The sequence below is a fragment of the Choloepus didactylus genome, chromosome 5, assembly GCF_015220235.1.
Source record: "Choloepus didactylus isolate mChoDid1 chromosome 5, mChoDid1.pri, whole genome shotgun sequence".
NCBI lineage: Eukaryota > Metazoa > Chordata > Mammalia > Pilosa > Megalonychidae > Choloepus > Choloepus didactylus.
Window position 1 is genome coordinate 68,842,613 of NC_051311.1, and position 23,108 is coordinate 68,865,720.

At 36.4% G+C, this 23,108-nt stretch overlaps 1 protein-coding gene across 1 annotated transcript in view; it reads right to left on the bottom strand.

Moving 5' to 3' along the window:
- The window catches only part of LOC119535331 (hyaluronidase PH-20-like), a 39,084-nt gene extending 27,400 nt beyond the window's left edge, over nucleotides 1-11,684 (bottom strand). Inside the window, exons 1-3 of the mRNA XM_037837753.1 lie at nucleotides 10,728-11,684; nucleotides 10,249-10,338; nucleotides 3,670-4,193 (exon numbers count right to left, since the gene is read on the bottom strand). Of these exons, the coding sequence (XP_037693681.1) occupies nucleotides 3,670-4,193; nucleotides 10,249-10,338; nucleotides 10,728-11,684 (1,571 nt within the window). The remainder of the gene's footprint in view (nucleotides 1-3,669; nucleotides 4,194-10,248; nucleotides 10,339-10,727) is intronic.
- Between the last annotated feature and the right edge of the window lie 11,424 nt (nucleotides 11,685-23,108).

Below are 23,108 nucleotides of genomic sequence, written 5' to 3' on the forward strand. Positions count from 1 at the left end.
CACTGGAAAAGAAGATATAAAACTGTCACTATTAACAGATGACATGATATTTTACATTTAAGTCCTGAAAAATCTACAACAAAGCTACTAGAGCTAATAAAAGAATTCAGTAAAGTGGTGGGCACAAAATCAATACACAAAATGTGAGTACTGTTTCTATATACTAGTAATGCTAGTAATGAGAAAGTTGTGGAGGAAATCATGAAATAAATTCCATTTACAATAACAACTAAAAGGATCAAATATCTAGGACTGAATCTAACCAAGGATGCAAAGGAGTTATACACAGATAGCTACAAAACATTACTAGAAGAAACAAAGACTTAAATAAATGGAAGGACCTTCATTGTTCATGGATCAGAAGACTAAATATAGTTGTCATTTCTACCCAAAATGATATACAGATTCAATGCAATCCCAATCAAAATTCCAACAGCCTACTTTGCAGAAATGGAAAAGCCAAATATGAAATTTATTTTGAAGGTTAAGGGGACCCAAAAAGCGAAAAAACATCTTGAAAAAGAAGAATAAGTTGGAGCACTCACACTTCCTGACTTCAAAACATATTACAAAGCTACAAAATAGTCAAAATTGCATGGTACTGGCACAAGGATATAGTCCAGTGGAATTGAATTGAGGGTTCAGAAATAGAGCCTCACATCTATGAGCAATTGATTTTTTACAAGGTTGCCAAGTCCATTCAATTGGGAAAGAATAGTCTCTTCAAAAGATGGTCCTGGGAGAACTGGATAACTATCTGAAACATCATTAGAGAGGACCCCTTTCTCAGACCTTATACAAAAATAATTAGGTCTTTGATCAATTAGAACTAAATGTAAGAGCCAGGACTTTAAAACTCTTAGAAAAAAATGTGTGGAAACATCTTTAGGATCTTGCGTTAGTTAATGGTTTCGTAGGCTTTACACAAAGCACAAGCAACAAAAGAAAAAATAGATATATTGGACCCCTTCAAAATTAAAAACTTTTTCCATCAAAGGGTCTTGTCATGAAAATGAAAAGACACACTACTCAATGGGATAAAATATTTGGAAACCACAAATCTGTTAAGGGTTTAATATACAGACTATATAATGAAATCCTGCCACTCAACAATAAAAACACAAACAACCCAATCACATGAAAAGATGCTCAACATCTCTAGTTATTAGCAAAAAGGCAATTTAAAACGACATACTTGCAAGAATGGCTACTATTGGAAAAAAACAGAAAATTACAAGTTTTGGAGAGATATGGAGGAGTAGAAACACTCATTGCTGGTGGGAAGGTAAAATGGTGCAGCAGGTAAAATGTGGAAGATAGTATGGCAGCTCCTTAGGAAGCTAAGTGTCTCAGTAATTCCACTACTAGGTATATACCCAGAAGAACTGAAAGCAGGACTCAAACAGATATTTTCACACCAATGTTCATAGTGGCATTATTCACAATTTCCAAAAGATAGAAGTAGTCCAAGTGTCCAGCAACTGATGGATAAACAAAATGTGATACCTACTTACAATGGAATATTATTCAGCTGTATAAAGGAATGAAGCCCCGATGCATGTAGCAATATGGATGAACCTTGAGGATATTATATTGGATGAAATAAGCCAGACACAAAAGGATAAATATTCTATGATTTTCCTGCTATAAGCAAATTCATAGAGTTAGACTTTAGAATATAGGCTACCATGGGACAGATTAAGGGTAGAGAATGGGGAGCTGGTGCTTAATTTGTTCAAAATTTCTATTTAGGTTGATTGTACAGGTTTGGAAATGAATAATGGTGATGGTAGCTCGTTATCGTAAGTGTAATTAATGGTGCTGAATTATGTATGTAAGTGTGGTTTTAGGGGAAGTTTGGGTCATTTATTTTACTAGAATGAAAGTTAGAAGATAAAACATGGGATTGTATATCACTGTAAATCCTGTTGTGAATGATAGACTGGGGTTAGTACAAGAACGTTCTTTCATGAGTTATAACAAATATACAACACTAATACAAGTGTTAATAGGGTAGTACATGGGAAAAAATATACCTACCATAAACTATGGACTTTAGTTAATAGTACTATTTTAATAATTTTTCCTCAATTGCAACAAAGGTACATTAATGCAAAGTGTCAATAATAAGAGGGCATATGGGAATGCTGTATTTTTACATAATTTTTCTGTAAACCTGCAACTTGTCTAATTAAAATAATAATAGTAAAGGACATTTTCCACAGCCCTCTGTATTGGGTGTTATAAAAGAGGTGATCCATGTAAATTACTTCACACAGTGCCTAGAACATAAAATCTCTTGATAAATGCTGCCTTCTACTGTTAAAAAAATAGTACTATTATTAAAAAGTGCTAGCCTCAATTGTAACAAATGTTCCATACCAATGCAAGGTTTTGATGGTGCAGTAGTATATGGGAATTCTGTATTTTATGCATGATTGTTCTATAAACGTACAACTTCTCTAATAATTTTTTTAAATGTTCAGAGTGATTGTGCTGAAACAATCCTGGCAGTCCATTCTGAACTTCTATCATACTATTTATCCCAGTTTATTGTAATTTTCTACTTTCAGTGTTTTTCTTCTTCAATTAAACAACAAGTTCACTGATGGCAAGAAGTATGCCACTTCACCTTGAATCTGTGATGGCTGATACTAAGCATGGCAGAGAATAAGTGCTCAATAAAAGCTATATAATGACATGATGAATCTGAATGGTCTAGTGAATGAATGCTTAGATATAAGGCATTTATAGTAGACAAGATTAAAGTAGAGTAGCTATAAAGTAAATAAAATTAGAAGACTTTATATATATATTATAAATTCTGAAGATATACTAAAACCTTGTACAAAAATTGACAGGATAATCATTTATAAAATGTTATCAAATTGTAAAACACACTGGAACAAGTTACTAGCATAAAAAAGCTAAAAATTATACATTCTATCCTTGAAGTAGACTATTGCACTTAAAATCTTACATTTTAGATGGATGGCTTTTTCACCATCATATTTTGACATTTTAATTACAAATTACTTATAAAGATATTCACTTGCAGAAATTGATTTATTCAAATTTTTACTTTTCTCAGAAAGAAAACCAGGCCTACAAGTATTATATTTTCAATCAATCTTTGACCGAATCAAGAATATAATCGGTGCCTCTCAGTTCCATATATGCATTCACAGCATTTGAAATATTTGCTACAGGGTCACAGTGTTTAGAAAATACAAAATTGGATATCATCTTACAAAACAAATTCTATGCTATATTAATCAAAACTCTACTTTTAAGTTTATAAAGCAACATGTAGCAATAATGGCTTTAGTAGTAACATTGTCCTGATGATGATTTTGAAAATTAAAGAAACAATTCAAGGTCATTTGTTTACTGGTCAATAATATCAAGTTCAAGCTGATCATAAGAAAATGACTATTGTTAAAAGAAAATCAAAATCAAAATACTATATTGACCATGGGGTCTTGAGTCACATTTGAAATGTAAAACTTTTAAGTACATAGATATTATCCTTTGACTAAATAAGTAAATTATTTAATGTAAAAATTTAAGAGATATCCAAACATAAAGCATGGAGGTAAGACATTTAATAAGAACTGAACTTGTAATTGAATGATATAAATCATGACTGTGTTTTTCCAGTTAGCATACTGGCAGCCCTCTTGGGCCTTGTTGGATGTGCCAATAGCTTTACAAGTGCCCTCCAAAAACACATTGAAATTTGTCCGTGGAGCACATGGAAACTTTGTGACTTGTGGTGTGGTCCATGAGACGTCGCAGGAAGGTTTCGCATGACCACGGGTTGCTGAGTCTACAGGGGCTTCTATACAAACCTCTTTAGCAACACATACATGAACAGCGTCGATGTTTTTTATATCATCTCTGTTGGTAAAATTGGAGCCAGTGTAACAGCTGCAGTGAAATTTTTCGGAGAATTGCTGCAGGTCTGCAAGTGTGGGTTTCCCCTGTACTGTGAACTTTCCATCTTTCCCTATTTGAATAGCAAAGTTCATTGGGTTCAGGTGAAGATAGTCATTTGAATTCCAGTCTTTCCTTACACACACTCCTTGTTCCCGGCAGAGAACTTGGCTACACATTTTGGCTGCTAAGGTGACGTTGATTAAATAAGGATTCAGGGTAGTCTTCATGTAATTGTCTAGGATTGTGCATGATTGCTGTGAAAATATAAGAAATTATAGGGTCAGAATATCAAAAGACAAGTTAGTTCATATGTCAATCAATTCACTGAAATAAGCAATTTTTAAGGAAAAATGAGAAAAAAAAACAGAGGCAGTTAGGGGTAGAAAGTATTTTTTTTACCATTTTTACCTTAACAAGCAAGTGTATTCCAATTGTGTGTGTGTGTGTGTGTGTTTTAACTTTTCTAAGTAAGACTCACATGCCATTTTACCATTGACTGACTGACTGATTGAGGTTTAACAAACCCTAGCCTTGTTCTTCCTCAATAGTCTATAAACTAAGCAGGGAGGGCAGACTGGTACAGCAGTCAGAGCACGGATTCCGCCCTGATTGGAAACCCAGCTCCATCAATGATGAGCTGTTTGAACTTTGGAAAATCTCAAATTTTCCAAATATTAATTTCTGATCTGGGTGACACTGGGAAAATTAATAAAAATGCTTCTGATTCTGCTTCATCATCAGAAATATAAGGATAATTATGTCACCTACCTTAAAGGATTGTTGTGGTGATTTAAAGAATACACTATATATTAAAGTGCTTCATGTAATCTTCATATAAAGCACTTCATATGAAGTTCTATCAGATAATCAGTATCCCTCAGTAAATTAAAAACAAATATAATATATATCACATTGATCAGACACATTTAAGCAGTTTTAGAAAGCATGTTTTGTAAATTACTAGCTCAAAAGAACTAATCAGGATCATCTAAGAATGCTTTGCATTAAATATTATGTATAGTTCAAGCTATGGGTAAATTATGACAGATTTTTTACACATATACTTATTCGGCAGAGTATGAGCGGTGAGTAACTGAAATGATTCCTCCCGAGAATGGTTCATTCTAAAACTTGGACACTGGCATTTTAAAACCATGGATGATAGTTGCTTTCTTCATGATCATGAGTGAGCTGGCTGGGCTAGTCCTTCAGCAGACCAAGGGAAGTAGTGGTGAAAGGTCAGCAGGCGAAAGTCAAGGAATCTTGGCATCTCACACTCAAACCTATTTCTTTGAGCATTCCATCTATACCTAAGATGCCCTCTGGGGTAGGTAGAATAATGCTCCACCCCCCACCCCCCCCTAAAAAATATCCATGCTCTGATCTCCCAGAATTTGTGAATATGTTACCTTATGTGGCAAGAGGGTTTTTGCAGATGTGAGTAAGGGTATGGACCTTGAGATGGGAGATTCTCCTGGATTATCTGGGTGTGCCCAATCTAATCACATGAGTTCTTATAAGCAGAGACTTTCCCAGATGGGTTAGAAAGAGGAGATAGAAGACAAATGAGAGATTCAAAGCATGAAAGAGACTCAATCTTCTATTTCTGGCTTTGAAGAAAGAGGAAGGGGGCCACGAGCAAAGGAATTCTAGTGACATACAGAAGGTAGAAATGGCCTTCCACTGACAGCCAGCAAATCAGCACAGATCTCAGTGCTGCAAGAAGGAAATGAATTCTGCCAACAACCAAATGAGCAAGGATAATGAATCCTTCCCTAGAAAGTAATACAGCCCAACCTTCACTTTGATTTTATCCCAGTGAGACTCACGTTAAACCTCTGACTTACAGAACTGTACGTTAATAAATTGTGCTGTTTAAGTTGTTAAGCATGTGGTAATTTTTATGGCAGCAAAGGAAAACCAACTCATCACCCCCCATTCTTAATTCTCCTATGACTTTCCATGAGGTTTAGAATAAAATTCAACTTCTCTTGACTTTTACACAGATTGACAAGGTAAAACTCTTCCTTTTCCTTGTATATCCCTCACTCACTCACTATACCTGAGAGGTAGTGGCTGTGTCATAACTAACACAGATTTCATTTCAAATGTTCAGGACTCCTGACCCTACTATTCCCACTGCTTGGAATGCTCTTTCCTTTGATTTTAACATGGTTTGGCTTTGTCTTGCCTTGTAGATGCCAGCGTTAATTAGACAATGTTCTTCTCATACACCTTCTCTGTCTACTTTCTCAGATCTCACTATTTTAACTCACTGCATGGCACTTACTACATCAAATGTTTATCTCAGTTGTGTATTGTTTTTATTCCTCCAACTTGAACACAAACTCCGTGAGTTCACGGATGTTGTCAACATTCTTCAACACTGTATCTTCAATGCCAAATAAAGATGAGAATTTATACCAAGAGCTCAGATGACATTGCAGTTGCCTCTTCATCTGCCCAGAGGCAAGCGTTAGGCAAAATGACAAGTAAAGGCTCGACTATGGTTTAAGAATAATAAGCCAACATAAGAGGTACTCTATGAAAGATCTATCAATTGACTCCCCAAAATATAAACCAGATTCATGACATTTGCTGATTTCCATTGTGTAAATTCTCCTAGCTTGGGCAATTTCAAGCTATGAATCTGACATCACTGAATGCAGAATTGGGAAATGAGTACTCCACATTACACGGTATGGTAGTATGGTATGGAATAGCAAAATATTACACATTATTTCTACTGTACAATACAGTTGATATAAATAATATCAATAGCATGGATAACAGTAACATAGAAAATAGAACTTGATACTTTTCCAGTATATATTAGCTTTGTTTTAAGTATATTCTTTTTTAGTTTTTAGTCATTTAATTTTTATAAATGACTGTGTTTAACTATCACGTCTTGCATGCTAGGATCAGTAGGAGCTGACTCTGGCACACTACTGGCTCAAAAGGAATGGAATGGAAGGAAATGCTTTGCATACATTTGAAAACAATTGTTTTAAGTCAATTCCAGGAACTGCAAGTAAACCTGCAGTTACCAGTTTCTCAAGTTGTCAATGAATTAGAGGAAACATGACAAAGAATCCATGATTTTATTGATTACTAATGGCATAGAAAAAAACGGATCCAGCAATCAAAAGTTAGATCCAGCAATCAAAGTGATCATAAACTGAGAATAAAACAGCAGAAATATACAGAACAGAGCCCTACAAAGGATAATTCCAAGGCAGGGTCATTAAATAGAAAATAGGCAAAAGTTGGAGTAGGATTGACACAGTGTGAATAATACCGAAGATGAGCTGGGGATCATGGGAGAAGCATGGGAATCTAAGAATAAAGTGCCATTAAACAATAAGCATGACACTTGAATGGTATTATATCTTCACACTCATTGGGAAAAGCCTGATTCATTCCACACTAGAGAAAGAGTGGCATTCTCACTTTTCAAAAAAAAAAAAAAGTTGAACAGAATTTATAAGTGGTCCATCACAGAATTAATAGGACCCTTGAGAAAGGAGATTATGGTTTTGGGAAAACAAGTAAAGAAAACCAGGGGTATGCTTGGGAAGATTATACTTTTTAAATAATAATTTGATGACATATAAAAGATTTGCCCAAGAAGCATATACGTTTCTCAGTACTTTCATTTTCTGTTACTTCCTTACATTGGTGACCAAATTATGGACAACAGAATTATACAAAACAGGCAGGAAGCATTCAGATTACCTTGAAAGAATTTCATAAAGGTGATTGCTGTTAAATACTTTTAAATGTTGTCAGAGTAAGGCTGCTCTCTCTGAAGGAAAAGAGATGAACATGATTGTTCCCAAGATTTCTTCTGGTCTTAGAGTATAAAGTCTATTCCCCATAAGTCTTAGGAAAGGACCCCTGTGCCATGAGCTTCATTAGATATTCTCCATGGCACATGAGTCCCTAGTATTTCCACATCCATCACAGAAGGAAACGTTCAACTCCAATTCAGCAGTATTCATGAAACAGCTTTGCTCTCGCACTGAGTCAAGAGGATTTGAAGAGGTGGTGGAAGAGACCTAATATAGAGTTCAACAGACATAAATAAAGGAAGAGAGAAAAGGACTATGTCATAGGGTGAAAAGTATTTTGAGGTAAAGAAATAAATTAGGAAAGAATGAATACAATTCGTAATATACATAGACAACTTTTCCCAAAGAAAAGAGCTTTGTTTAAAATGATATTTGAAAGCAACACTAGTAAAAATAAGCTGTGAAGAAAAGAAGGATTTCTTTAAGACAATTGTCCTTTGGACAATTTCATGTATATTTAGTAAAATTTTCAAAACCCTGCTCCTGATTTCCCCTATTCTTCTCTCTATCTAGTCCCTTCCAAAGGTCTCCTGCTAGCATCTTTCTCATCCCAGTGGCAACACTTTCAAGTCAAAAGCCTTGAAGTCATCTCAAGCACTTCATGTATCCCACTCGACATCCATTCCCTCAGCCAACCCTTTCATCTCTACTACAGGACTATATTTATAATTCATCACTCATTCAAACACTTACCAGCACCACCACTGATAACTCTGTAGTCTGGGCCATCAACTGTGTCTTCTCCCTTTTCTCTCTCTTTTGCTTCTACAATCTAATCTCAACTCAGCTAAGTGATTCTTCTAACATGTTAGTTGAAAATTACCATTCTTTGCTCAAAACCCTCTGATGGCTTCCCATCACAAAATAAAAGCTCGTCATTGCCTATGAATCCCTACATCTGACTTTATACTATCTTAACAGCCACAACAAGCACCAGTCTCTCACTTGCTCATATATCCCAGTGGCTCTTAATCTTCTCATTCTTTCTTGAAAATGCCAAGTACATCCAGCCTCAAGGACATTGTATTTGCTGTCCCCAGGTGTCCAAGAGACTTGCATAAAGAGCACCTTATCAGAGACAGTTTCTAGGATTACCCCACCATTATTCCATCCCTCTACATCCTTCTAAACTACTTCACTGCTTTTCACTGCATATATATATATATATATGTATATTAGTACCTAACATATTATATCTGTATAAACTGTATTTCCACTTATGAGAGTAAACCTACATGGCAAAGGGACTTTGTTTTGTTCACTGCTGTATTTCCAGCACATAAACGATAACCTGGGTCCCAGAAACAACAGGTGTTCAATAAATCAGCCATCAGCAAACATTTTCTGTAGAGGTCCATGCAACAAATACTCTAGGCTTTGTGGACCATACAGTCTCTGTCATGACGACTCAGCTTTGCCTTTGCAGTGCAACAGCCTCCATAGACACATACCTAGACGTATGAGCATGACTATGTTCCCATCAACTTTTCTATTATCATTAGTTACTTTTTAATAAATCTAGGTGCTTGGATTATATCAGTAATAAAACAGGCCAAGATCCCTAGCCTCCTGGAGCTCACATTGTACCAGGGGGAAGACAATGAGCAGCATCATGATAAGTGGTGGTTATATACTGTAAAGAAAGAAGAAGTTCAGCAAGGCAGAGGAGATGGTGTTACAGGGAGGAGATGCAATTTTAAATAGGGTGCTCGGAATAGACCTCACTGAAATGTCTTTTCATCTGACTCAGCCATGCAGGTACCTGGGGGAGAGTGAGTGTTCTAGGCTGCGAGAACAGCCAGTGCAACAGCCTGAGGCAGTGTTTCAATAAATTTTGGTAAATGCTGAAATTCTAATTTACATAATTTTCACACATTATTAAATCCTATTTTTCAGCCACTTAAAATTATTAAAATCATTCTTAGCTCATGCGCTGTACAAAAACAGACTGTACGACAGATTCGGTTTGTGAGTTTTGTTTACTGAGTCCTGCAAAAGCAGTCCTTGAATGACCAAATGAATGAATGAATGGATAAATAAAATAGGTGCTCAGTAAACAGTAACTGAATGAATGAAAAATGAATAAAAGAATTAATGAAACCACACTGACTAGTTGGAGCCCTTTTTAGAAGAGACACAGTACAGTTTTGTAGGAAAAGACATCTAACACATTGTCCAAAGGCTGAGATAGTAGTGGGTTTTTTTTTGATACTTTCTATTCATGCAACCTCAAAATTTTTAATTACTCTCACTGAATATATTACCTTCCTGAAAAACAGGTACAATATTTTCTGTCTTAGAACATAACCAAAGAAATGTTAAGACATTTTGATTCAACCAGTGTAAACTAAGCTCCTACTACTATGTGTCAAGCATGGTACTTACTTTCTTATTCAATACCTCAGAACATTAAAGGTTGAGAGGTTTTCATTTATTTTCTATCAATTCAACTTACCTTACTGCTGGTTAAGTTGAGGCTTCCCCATATGATAGTTCCAGAGGCACCCAGTGCAACACTTTCACCGATTGTACTCACAAGGTCATCCTGGCAAATGTGATAGAGTTAGCAGGTAAGCATAAATGAAAGTATTATAGGGAGGAAAATAGCCCCTAAGAATGCTGACTGACTAATAATAAACATTTCCTAACTATTTATTTCTATCTTTTACACAGCTATTGCCAGGCCATAATGAAAATTCAGACCATATTATTGGTTTTAATATGGGCCATGGGCACCAAATTTGGTATGATTCCATTAAAAAAGGAAACATATTCTTTATTTTCACCTTAGACAATGATACAGAGATATGTTTATACACATTTCTAAATGATACTAAAAACTAAATTTTGTTCCATTCAATACTGATGTTAAATTCCACTTAACACCATTTGGGGATACTATATTTTACAGAGCTCATACATGGAGTTACTTACCTTAGTAAGGTAACTGGAAGATATATCAGTAAGAACTGGGCGGGTATACACAAAAACTGGAACTGGACTTTGAGGATTGGGTGCTTCAGAAACTCGAATAGCTTCTTGAACACGATTACGGGCAAAGAGAACAGCTAGTGGTGAAGTGTGTAGATGGCGATTCAAATAAATAGATGGGAAGAGGGCAGTGCTTTCTCTCCATAACCAATCAAGGTCATCATTTCTTTTCTTTTCTAAATCAAAACAATTTCCAGTGTAATCAGGTTTATTATAATTATGGTTGTAACAATCAGGAAAAAGATAATAACCCCATAGGTAATTTGGCCGAAGTGACCTTCCTAGCTTTAAGGTGTCTAGCATGAAACGCTTTCCTGTGTTTTCAAATTCTTCTTTGGCTATCTTGGAGGCCTCTGCGTAAGAAAGTTGTGGATTTTTTTGCATTACCAAATCAATAGACATATTCTTGTAAATATCTTTAGGTTTCCAGTTCCTTGCCCAAGTTGGCCTCCAGTTTTCCCAGTCAATGACAGCCAAGCCCATGTTGCCTGTTGGCACATTCTGAGCAATGTCATTCGCAGCTTTGTGCAAATGCCCTTCTAAGGATCCCTTCTGGGGGATTCCTCCATTTTCAATTGCACCTGTTACTTCATTTATATGAGGATAGTAGCCAAGTCTATCAGCATAAAATAATGCGATATCATGCCTATCGGCATCTTTTCGAGGGCTCCCTATTAAAGGAAAGAGGCTCAGGTCTAGCAGCACATTAAACTTTTTATCACACAGTTCAGTAGGGGCATTCCAGGCCAAGATGAAAGGAACATTTGGAACAAGAGGAGGTGCTCTGAAATTCAGAGCCAGGCAACATGGAATCAGAAGGAAAGTGAACACTGCTTGGGGTGCTCTATTGAACCCAAGGAAGCTCACAAAGAAAATGTGCTCGAGCTTTAGCACTCCCATTGCAAAGAGCAATGGCCATGGAAATCACTTCTTTCTTCCTACACACTTTGGTTTACCCAATATTTGGTACTAGTGGTGGAATGCAGCCACTTTGATGAATGAAGAAGTATAGTATTATGTCACATTCAAATATTCTTGCTTCTTGTTTCAGGAATGTTTTGCAACTGAAAAAAAAGAGAAATATAGAACATATTGTTTGTTATACTGCATTTCTGTATCAGAGACTGTATGTTTTAACAAGTTCTCAACTTTATATGTAGTTGCAGAAGATGGGAGGACCTACCCCAGCATTTGAATCAATACAATTATCTCCTATTACATATGATACAAATTCTATTGTAACACTTTTCTTGTCCTCTAAATAATCACTGACCCTTTATGGAGGTGAATGCAGATGTTTTTCTTATTGCCTTCCTAGGTGTGCAAAACACTGCACCAAACAGTATGTTAGGAAAAGACTGTGGAATGAAAAGAAATTTTAAGTCTCACATCTCATTCTTGTTACTTCTTGATATAGCACCACATAGTGGTCTATCAAATATTGAAAACAACCTCTCAGAATTGTGAAATCCAAAATTTTCTTTTTCTTTCTTTCCTTCCTCCCTCCCTCCCTTCCTCATCCCTCCCTCCCTCCCTCCCTCCCTTCCTTCCTTCCTTTTTTTTTGGAAAGGGGCAGGTAAGGTAGGAGGAAAAAAGCCAGAGGTTTGCTGGAAATTATTGCATCAATCAAAATATCCTACCAAGGGAAAAGTTTAACTGCCCTTTGAGACATTGTTCCATCAAATTATAAGGTAATGAACTCTCATGTTAAAAGTTTATATAAATGCTTACAATTTCATATTTTCCTCTGAAAGGATCAGTTCTGTCTTGCCTTAATAATGAAAGCAATACATAAATTTTGGCTTTTTTATACTCATTAATAAGTGAGATTTTATTGTCATTCTGATTGTCACAATGTGAAGAGTTACAGCAAAATTTTAGTGCATTAACAAGCTCTCGATAAACCAGTAACTAGCAAAGAGGTTGGATCAGTAATCAAAAACCTCCCAATAAAGAAAGCCCAGGATAAGATGGCTTCACATAGGAATTTGTTCATTTCATCTAGGTTTTAAAATTTGTTCACATGCAGTTGTTCATTGTATCCTCTTATAGTCCTTTTTATTTCAGTTGGCTCCTTAGTAATGTCCCCCTTTTCACTTCTTATTTTAGTTATTTATGTCCTCTCTCATTTTTCCTCTGTCAGTCTAGTTAAAAGTTTTGTTAATTTTACTGATCTTTCAAAGAACCAACTTTTGGCTTTTTTAATTCTCTCCACTGTTTTTGTATTCTCTATTTCTGTTATCTCTACTTTTAGTTATTTCCTTCCTTCTGCTCATTTTGGGCTTCATTTTCTCTTACTTTTCTAATTATTACAGTATATAGGTTAGGACTCTGACTTGAAGTCTTACTTCTTTTTTAAAGTAAGCATTTGGAGCTATAAATTTACCTCTCAGTATTGTCTTTGCTGTATCCCATACATTTTGGTACATTGTATTTTCATTTTCATTCGCCTCAAGATATTTCCTAGTTGTGCCTCTGATTTCCTCTTTAACCCATTGGTTGTTTAAAAGTGTGCTGTTTAATTTCCACATATTTGTTAATTTTCCATTTCTCCCTCTGTTACTGATTTCTAACTTCATTCTGTTGTGGTTGGAGAATATACGTTTTATGATGCAATATTTTTGAATTTATTAAGACATGTCTGTTTCATGACCCAACATATATTTTATCCTGGAGAATGAAACATTGGCACTTGATAATAATATGTATTCTGTTTTCATTGGGTGAAATGTTCTTTACATTTCTTTTAGGTCTGGTTGGTTTACTGTATCATTCAAGTCCTGTTCTTCCTTTTTGATCTTCTGACTAGATGTTCTATCCATTATTGAGATTGTTGTGTTAAAGTCTCCTACTATTAACGTAGAACCATCAATTTCACCATTCAGATATGTCAGTATTTGCTAGTATTTTGGGGATCTGCAGCCAGATACATATATATTTATAATTGTTACATGTTCCTGTTGAATTATCCCCTTTATCAGCATATAATGACCATCTTTGTCCCTAGTAACTGTTTTTTACTTAAAGTCTATTTTATCAGATATTAGTGTAGCTACCTCAGTGCTCTTCTGGGTACTACCTGCACTGTATATGTTTTCCTTTTCCATTTTTTCACTTTCAACATACTTAAGTTTTTGAATTTAAGGTGAGTCTCTTATAGACAGCATATACTTTAGTCATTTTTTTTAAATCCATTCTGCCAATCTCTGCTTTTTGACTGGTGAGTTTAACCTATATACATTTAAAGTCACTACTGATAATGCAGATCTTTTTTCTGTCATTTTTCTATTTAGCATCTGTATGTCTTATAACTTTTTTATCCCTCAATTCTTCCATTTATTCCTACTTTCACATTTATGTGATTTTTTTGTATTGTACTATGCTGAGTTCCATCTTATTTCTTTATCTGGGTATATTTTTCATATATTTTTCTCTTGATTACCATGGCATTCCAACTTAACATCCTAAATATATAACAATCACATCTGATTTGATACTGTATTGACTTCAATAGCATACACATACACTGTTTCTATTCCCCCTCTGTTCTTCCACCTATTTGTATCTGATACAAATTATATCTTTGCACATTGTGTGCCCCAAACCATAGATTTTTCACTACTTTTCATGGATTTGCATTCTAACCCCTGTATGAAATAAGAAGTGAAATTACATACCAAAAAGTACAATACAAAAATACTGGCATTTATAATAACCCAAATGGTTACCATAACCAGAAGTCTTTATTTCACCTTGAACCACTGAATAGTGTCCTTTCCTTTCCATCTGAAGAACTCCCTTTAGCATTGCTTGTAGGGCATGTGTAGTGGGAATGTCTTATCTCTTCCTCAATCGTTAAATAAATTCTCACCAGATATAAAATTCTTGATTAACAATTGTTTTTTCTCAGCACCTTAAATATTTCAACCCACTGTCTTCTTGTCTCCCAGGTTTCTGTTGAGAAATGGGCACTTAATCTAATTGGGAATCCCTTGAACATATCAGGTTGCTTTTCTCTTCCAGCATTTGCAATTCTCTTTTTGTCCTTTGCATTTGACAGTTGATCAGTATGTGACAAGTCATTTTTTAATTCAAGTTTATACTGTTCAGTGTTCTCTGGGCTTCTTAGATGTGCACATTCACATCTTTTGCTAAGTTTGGGAAGTATTTTATCATTATTTCTTTGAATATTCCTTCTGTCCTTTTCTTTTTTCTCCTCTGGGACTCCCAATTGATATACTTGATGCTGAACCAGAGGCCTCATAGGCTGTTTCTTTTTTAATTTCCTATAAAACTGCTGGCTATTTTCACTTTTGTAATTATTTTTTCTTTCTTCTCACTGTGACTCATATCAATTTTCTTGTCTTTAAGTTCACTGATTCTTTCTTCTGTCAGTTCCAATCTGCTTTTGAAACCCTCCTGGAATTTTTTTTTCATTTCAGGTATTGTGGTTTTCAATTCCAGCAGTTCTGTTTTGTTCCTTCATAAAATTTCTATCTCTTGAGATGCTCATATTTTTCATTCATTGTTTCCCTGATATTCTTTAGATTTTTCTTTGTATCTTCCTTCATCTCCTTGAGCATACTAAGATTATTATTAAAAATCTTTATCTGACATGTCAACAGTCTAGTCTTCTTCATTGACGTCTTCTGGATTTTAATCCTGTTCCTTTAATGGGTCATCATTTCCTGTTTCTTTATTTGTCTTCTGTATTTTTTTGCACATAATATATTTTAGTATTTAAAAATGTGAATGCTGATTTATTTCCTAAAATATCTGCTTCTTGAGTGTGTAACCAGCTAGTGATATGACAGAAATTTACTTGAGTGCCAACCCCCCATCAGGAACGTCTGCCTAAGAAGAATGCACAGTGCAGGGTCCTTCCTGTCTCTGCTGTGCCTGAGTCTTACCCTTGGCTCATGCTTGCTAGTGGCCGCAGGAGTTCCCTGTTTTCAGGAATTTGAATGTCCTCTCTACTTCCCCAGAGACAGACCTTCTCTCTCTCCAGGATGATCCACTACAGGGCTTAAAGCAGGTAAGACTTTGCCCCAGGCTGCCCACTTCATTTTTTCTTGCATTTCTCTCGTCTCATGCTACCTTTGCCTGGAGGGCAAATTCTGGTGGGTGGGGGCATGCCGGATTTCAGTTTCCCATGTCAGCTTTTCCAGCCAGAACAAGGCCAGTGACCCACAAAGGGAGCACCAGCTGCTTCCACAACGCCCTTGAAATGGGGTCAGGGACAGGCTAGGAAGAGCACCAGGACCTCCTTCCAAAGCTCCCCAAAGTTAAGCTTTCTTGGCGTGTCCAGCAAATTCAGCCTTTCATCTCTCCTCTAAGCTCTGAGGAAGTGTGCCTGCTTCAAGTGTCCTCTGAAGGTTGTCCAGGGTGTGTCTGAACAATGCCCACCCTCATAGCAGGGCCCAGTGATCTCAAGTAGCTAATCAAAGGCTAGGATCAGTGATTGCCCATGCCCCACTTGGATCTCGGGGATCTTTTTATGTCCCTTTCTTCTCTCAGCAAAGTTATCACAGGGGCCATACCCCACTGCTGCCTGCTGTGAGAGTGGGGGATGAGTGCCAGTAATCGACATGTGGAGAGAACAATGTACTGTTATTTAGCTCAATTTACCAGCCTCTTTCTCCCTCTCTTCCCTGGATGCTGAATGGTGTTCTACTGGAATCCTGAGTTTCAGAATAGTTGAATCAGACAGTTCCTGCCTATTCAGTAGTTGTTCTGGTGGGGGGACTGATTCTTGGAACTTCCTAATTCTATCTTCCCACAATCCTGCCCTTTTATATTTTTTCAACTCTATTGGGCAACAGCTGGAGGGTCCAAATAATCCAATCCTTAGGTATCACTTAAACTGCTAAAAAATATATTGGTAATACTTACCGTGTTAGTTTGAAGCTGTTACATACCCCAGAAAAGGCCATGTTCTTTTTAATCCATTCCTGTGGGTGCAGATCTATTGTGAGTAGGATCTTTTGATTAGGTTAGTTCAGTTGATGTGTGACATACCCCATTCAAGGTGGGTCTTACTCCTTTTATTGGAGTCCTTTATGAGATAATAAAAGACGGTAAAAGCCAAGAGAGTTCAGAGGAGCCCCAGAGAAGCCAAGAGACAAAGACACACTCACAGAAGCTGAGAGAGGAAGTCACTGAAGCTGGAAGCTGAACACAATAGAACCCAGGAAAGAAGGACAAGCAGACTCCAGCCATGTGCAGCCATGTGCCTTCCCATGTGACAGAGGTGTCCCAGAATGCCACCAGTCTTTCTTCAGAGAAGATACTGTCATGTTGTTGCCTTTATTTGGGCATTTTCATAGCCTTAGAACTCTAAATTTGTAAGCTAAGAAATCCCTCATTGTAAAAGTCAACTCATTTTTTGTATATTACATTCTTCTTGTATACTGCATTCTGGCAGCTTTAGCAAACCAAAACACCTATATCTATCTAACTCCCAGGGATGTTGAGAGGTGTGAAAGTATACCTATCTGTATTTTTTATAAGAAGCCATGTAAGTCTAGTGCAATATTATATCTGTTGGATCACCTGCATTATTAAATTTTCCTTATTATTGATCATTTGCATTTACTCCAAATTATAAGAAAAACTATTATATAAGATAGGCAGAAGATTGGTTTCAAACTTTTAGGATCTAAAACCTAATGTATCTGATTAGATTAAAGACATCCCAAGAGAAACTTATAGATGGTGAATTCCTAGCTCAAGAACACCAAAGATATATATATATATATATATATATATATATATATATATATATATATATATACACCATGGTGTCTTAGTTTGCCAGAGCTGCTTTCACAAATACCATGCAATGATTTTGCTTAAACCATAAGGATTTTTTGCCTCATGGTTTGGAGGCCAGATGTTTGCAAGGTCATGCTTTGTTCTGGACTCAGTAGTGTTCTGGAGATGACAGTTCTCTGTCACATGGTGATCTCTTTCTCTCTAGCCTCTTCTGACTTCTGGTTTCTTCTATGCCTGAATTTACTCTCTTTATAAGGCCTCTATTGGTAAATAGGAGCACCATGATTCATTTTGGGCTCATCTGAAAAGGATCTTTGAAGATCCTATTGTCAAATGAGTCAACACCTAAATTATGCATAACACCTTCAGGTACCCTTTTTACAAATGGTTTGATACCCACAACACAGAATAAGACCTGAACGTGTCTTTTTTGGGGAACATGATGGAATTTCCAACTAGTGTTTTATTTTCCTGGTTGCTAAACAAGTATCATACAGTGGGTTGACTGAAACAATGGAAATTTATTGGCTCACTGCTTTGTGCCTAAAAGGGCCACATGGAAGCATAAACAACACAATGCTTTCTCTCTGAAGACTGTGGTATTCTGGGGCTGGCAGCCAGCAAACTTTTTTCCTTGGCATTTCTGTCACATGGCAGTGCAAATGGTGGTGTCTTTTCCTTTCTTTCCTGGGTTAATTTGTCTTCCAGCTTCTGGCTGCTCCTCGTGACTTCCTCTTTCCAGGCCCAATTTCCTTTGCTTAATAGGACTTCATCCATATTGAATTAAGGCCCAACCCATTCAGTTTGGGTGCACCTTAACTATTAACAACTTCAAAATCTCCTATTTACAAATGGGTTAAGCCCTGCAGGTCAAGGGTTGTGACCTCAAATCCCTTTGTGGGGAACATGACTCAATCCTCCAAAACATAAATACAGATGTTTACACAATACTGAGATGTTTGGGATTACTAGCAGCCATCTAAGCCTCTTTCCAAAAATATGATCAATGAGAAAGAAGAGATGGGAATACGAAGAATCATCCCTAGCAAAATTCATTTCACATTGTAGAAACTCAGTAAATGTCCCCTTTACCTCTACTAATAAATTGGGAGGCTGCTGGTGTTCTGCTTCAACAGAGATCATGTGCTTGCATTTTAAAGAAGAAATAGGAGAGCTAAATCAATCCCTCCACACTGGGACTATCTCTGGCCAATACCTAGTTAGAAAGAGCAATTCAGAACATCAACTAATAGATCCTATCACCTTGGCAGTCCTATGTGCTTTAGGTCTAAATGGAGAGGAACTGTGAACACAATTATCCAAGAAACACTGATGCTGGGTAGATCTATTAGTGGGTCATAAAATTTATTTAGTGGTTTGGAATGAGCATTTTAAAAAATGAGTGAAATAGAATGGAAAGGAATGCAGTAGAAAGGAAAAGAAACAATAGAAAAGTGAAGGAGGGAAAGGAAAAGAAAGAAAACATTAGAGTGCCATAGCAGGCCGTAAACGTATTATTTTATGAATGTTTTCTATTGGTTACATGTTCATATGCTTGTGTAGGGTCACACTGTAAAATGTATTTTTTACTATAGGATGGATCAAACAACTTTCATAAGACAAAAGCTTTGGAGTCTGATATACCTGAGTTTTGAATCCCAGAACATTGGCTTTTTAATTAAGTGGCCTTGGGCAAGTTATTTAATCTCTTTAATCTTGCCAGAAAGCAGAAGAGAATTCATACCTGTGTCTGAGGATTCTCTAAATTTACGTATATGAAATATCTAAGCAACTGGGACACAAACTTAGTTCCTTAGATTAGGTTCAACAGGTCTGGAATCTGGCTTCTAAAGTTGGTAATCATGTATCTAAACTATTTACACTTCACTATACTTCAGGTTTTTTTTTAATCTATAAAATGAGGATAATAATAGTGATTACCTCATAGGATGACTGTGAATATGCAATGAAATATAAATAAAGCACTTAGCACAGTGCCTGGCTCATCGTAGGTGTTCAACAAGCATAAGATCTTCCTGTTTCTATTAATTGATGTTATTCTTGCCCTGTACTCTTCTGTATGAAAGGCAGTGAAAAGCATGAGAAAGGAGACAAAGCCCAATACCGTTTAATAATGCATAGGCCTGTGAGCATTAAACCTTCCCTAAGTAGTCCAAAAAAATTTTTAAATCTACATATAAATGCCATTAAAGAATTATTGTAGTGGAAATGAAATACTCAGCAAATTCATGGCAGTGGAGCCAGATGTGCTGACTGTGCTGTGCCTTGGTGTGTTCTGGGAAGTAGGTAACCTACACAATGTCTTCATGGAAGTGACTCTATCTGTAGATCAAACTGACTCAAGCCTTTGCATGAGTTACATTAATTTTGCTGCCACTTTGTATCTTTGCAAGGGAGTCCATTATGAAAACAACCTATTCAAACTCAGACTTGAAGCTGCCTTTCCTCAACCATATTGAAATATTCTTCTCACTTGGAAAAAGTGACTTACCTGGAGAGTTTTCAGTCTTTTAAATCAGATTAGTGGAACAAGTAAGTGATATTTAAAACAAAAGAGTGGCAAAACAAATTACTAATATAGAATCCAAATATTTTCAGAATATTTGGTGGTCATTTATCAATCTGACCAAACAGGCTAGTTCTGCTTCTATTTCACAAAAGAAGTAGAGCAGTTACCAAAAGAAGCAGTGGTTAACAAGATTAATTCTCAGTATAAAACTCAAATCAGTATACCCTGGCTATTAGCATATCTGCTAAGTTTACAAGATATGATCAATCAGTCATAACCATTATCATTGTTGCTATGAAAATAAACAATGTATCTAGCACATAGCATATATCAAAATGTGACACATGCAATATCAAAAAAAAAAAAACACAATTTCAACCCTTTAAAAGCTATTATAAAGATTTCCTAATATTCATAGTTAATCTCAGCCCCTTTACACAACTCCATGAAAACTTGAACACATTTACACTTGTAGATAACCAGGCAGTTGTGTTTGTCACCTCACCAAGAACAGGGGAGAACAGGAGTGCCTGTGATCCTCACCCAAGACAAGAGGAACAGGATCTCAGTCAGTGTGAGGGTCACAGGTGAGTAAGGATCTGGCTAGTTGATGATAGGATGGGAGTGTTCCTGAGACTCACCAACTGAGAGAAGGCTCAGGAAAGGAAGAATTGCTCTGCTCTCCCAAGATTTCTTGGCTTCAGACCTTGGCTTCCATGGTTCTGCCTTCTCTGAAGAAACTTTTCCGTCAATCTGTCCCTTTTCTGTCCCTTTTGGTTCAGACCGGCAGTGGTTCCATTTATACAGTTCTCTCAAAAAATTTGTTGGATTGGCATGAAGCACACAGGGGTCAAAACCATCAGACAATTGGACTTTCCACAAATCCTTTATGGATAACTCCATCTCCAATCCTGGTTTGTAGTGAAATGGCAGTCAGGTCTTATGTTTGATTAAATCTTCATGTGTGGTCTTACTTTGTGGAAGCCCAGAATCTTCCTTACCATCAATTTCTGGTTTCCTTGTACCCAAGAGTTCAGTTCTCAGCTTATCTCCTCTCACGTTTTACTGTAAGCTGCAAAGAGAACCCAAGGCTGCCTTTTCCACATTTAGTTTGGAGATCTCTTCAGCTAAGTATCCCAGCTTGTCACTTTCAAATTTTGCCCTCCATCTGACACTAGGAATCAATTTTGCCAAATTTTCTGCCACTTTAAAACAAGAATCACCTTTCTTCCAGTTTGCAATGACACATTCATCATTTCTGTCTAAGGCCTTATCAGAAGTGTCTTTAGAGTCCATATTTCTACCAAAGGTCTCTTTAAAGTGATCTAGGCCTTTTCTATCAAGTTCCCCACAATTCTTCCAGAATCTTCCCCTTATCCATTTAAACAGCTGTTCCAACATGTTTGGTATTTGCAAACTCAGCAGCACCCCCACTTCTCTGGTACCAAAATCTTCTCTGGTTTGCTAAAGCTGTTGTTATGCAAAATGCAAGAAATGGATTGGATTTTATAAAGGGGATTTTTCTTAGTTACAAATTTACAGTTTTGCTGCCATAAAAGTATCCAAACTGAGGCATCAACAAGAGGATACCTTCACTGAAAAATGGTCAATGGTGTCTCCAACACCTCTGTCAGCTGGGAAGGCACATGGCTGGCATCTGCTGGTCCTTTGCTCCTGGTTTATGTTTCAAAATGACTTCCTCCAAAATGTGTCTGGGCATCTGTCTTAGCTCCTCTCTCTCAGTTCTTGTGCATCCTTGCTTCTTTCTCCCAGGGTGTTTCTCTCTAATTGTCTGGGGGTCCTCTTTTAGCTTCTGTGGGGAAAACTCTGGACTTTATCTCTTAGCTTAGCATCACCAAATGTCCTTCTGTCCATATCTCCAAACACCTCTAAGCATCTCTGTTGGCTCCTGTTCCTCTTAAAGGACTCCAGTGATCTAATTAAGACCCGGCCTGAATGGGCAGAGTCACCCCTCCATGGAAATATCTAATCAAAATGTCTCACATGCAGTTGAATGGCCTAATCTGAATACCTCACAAGACTGGGCTAAAAGAACATGACTTTTGTGGGGGGCTTAATATATCCAAACTGGCTCAACATGAAATAGCTATAGTTTCAAAAAATCCAAGGTATAAGTAATATTTATTAATGGCTCACACTGCTTTATCCAAATGTGCAATGTTTGTTATAGTTTAAATGTTAAAATGAACATGAAAAGTCTGACATTAAAATTTCATCAGGAAATGTAAGTTACATAGTTTATAGGAAAGCAATTTTAACCAAATCTCTAAAATCAGGCAATCAACAAGCAATATGAAGACATGTAAGGATTTTCATTAAACAATTAATTATGACATTTAAACATGTGATCAATACTCTGGGATAAGAATTATCACTCTCATTTTCTAAATGAGTACTTATTAGTACTATAAAAAATTAAATAATTTGTCCACTATCCCAAAGCCAGCAAACCCAGTTCTAGCTAACGGTAAAGCCCTTGCTGTTTACACTATCCTCTACTGCATGAGTCAGGATCATTACAAGATGAAAATACAAAATAGGACATTTTCTTCTGAAAATGGGGTTTGAATGTTTTAACTGTCTGGTGCAGTGCGCAGATGATGGAGATCTTTCTACTTGTATAATTAATCATCATACTTTGCTATTAGAATCAACCTCACTTAGGAAAAACCTCTGAGTGTAAATATCTTCAAATATATGCCTTTAGTTAGACCATAGTCCATTGCTTTTTCCCCTAAACCATTTTCCTGCTTTTTGCTTAGATAATTTTAACATAATGATTGCCTCATTTATTATTTTTCTCATTTAACAATTGTTTTCTGTGCATTTGTTCTAAACAAGGAGAGGTGCTAGCATGGATGACAATTAGTTTATGTTTTATATTTTCCTTAGTTTTCTGAGTTTTTATATGGAAAATGGAAATGCTGTATTCATAGCTGCTGAATTTCCACATCAGGGGAACTAAGAACTTAGAATAAGAAGTTTTTTAAATTAATAGT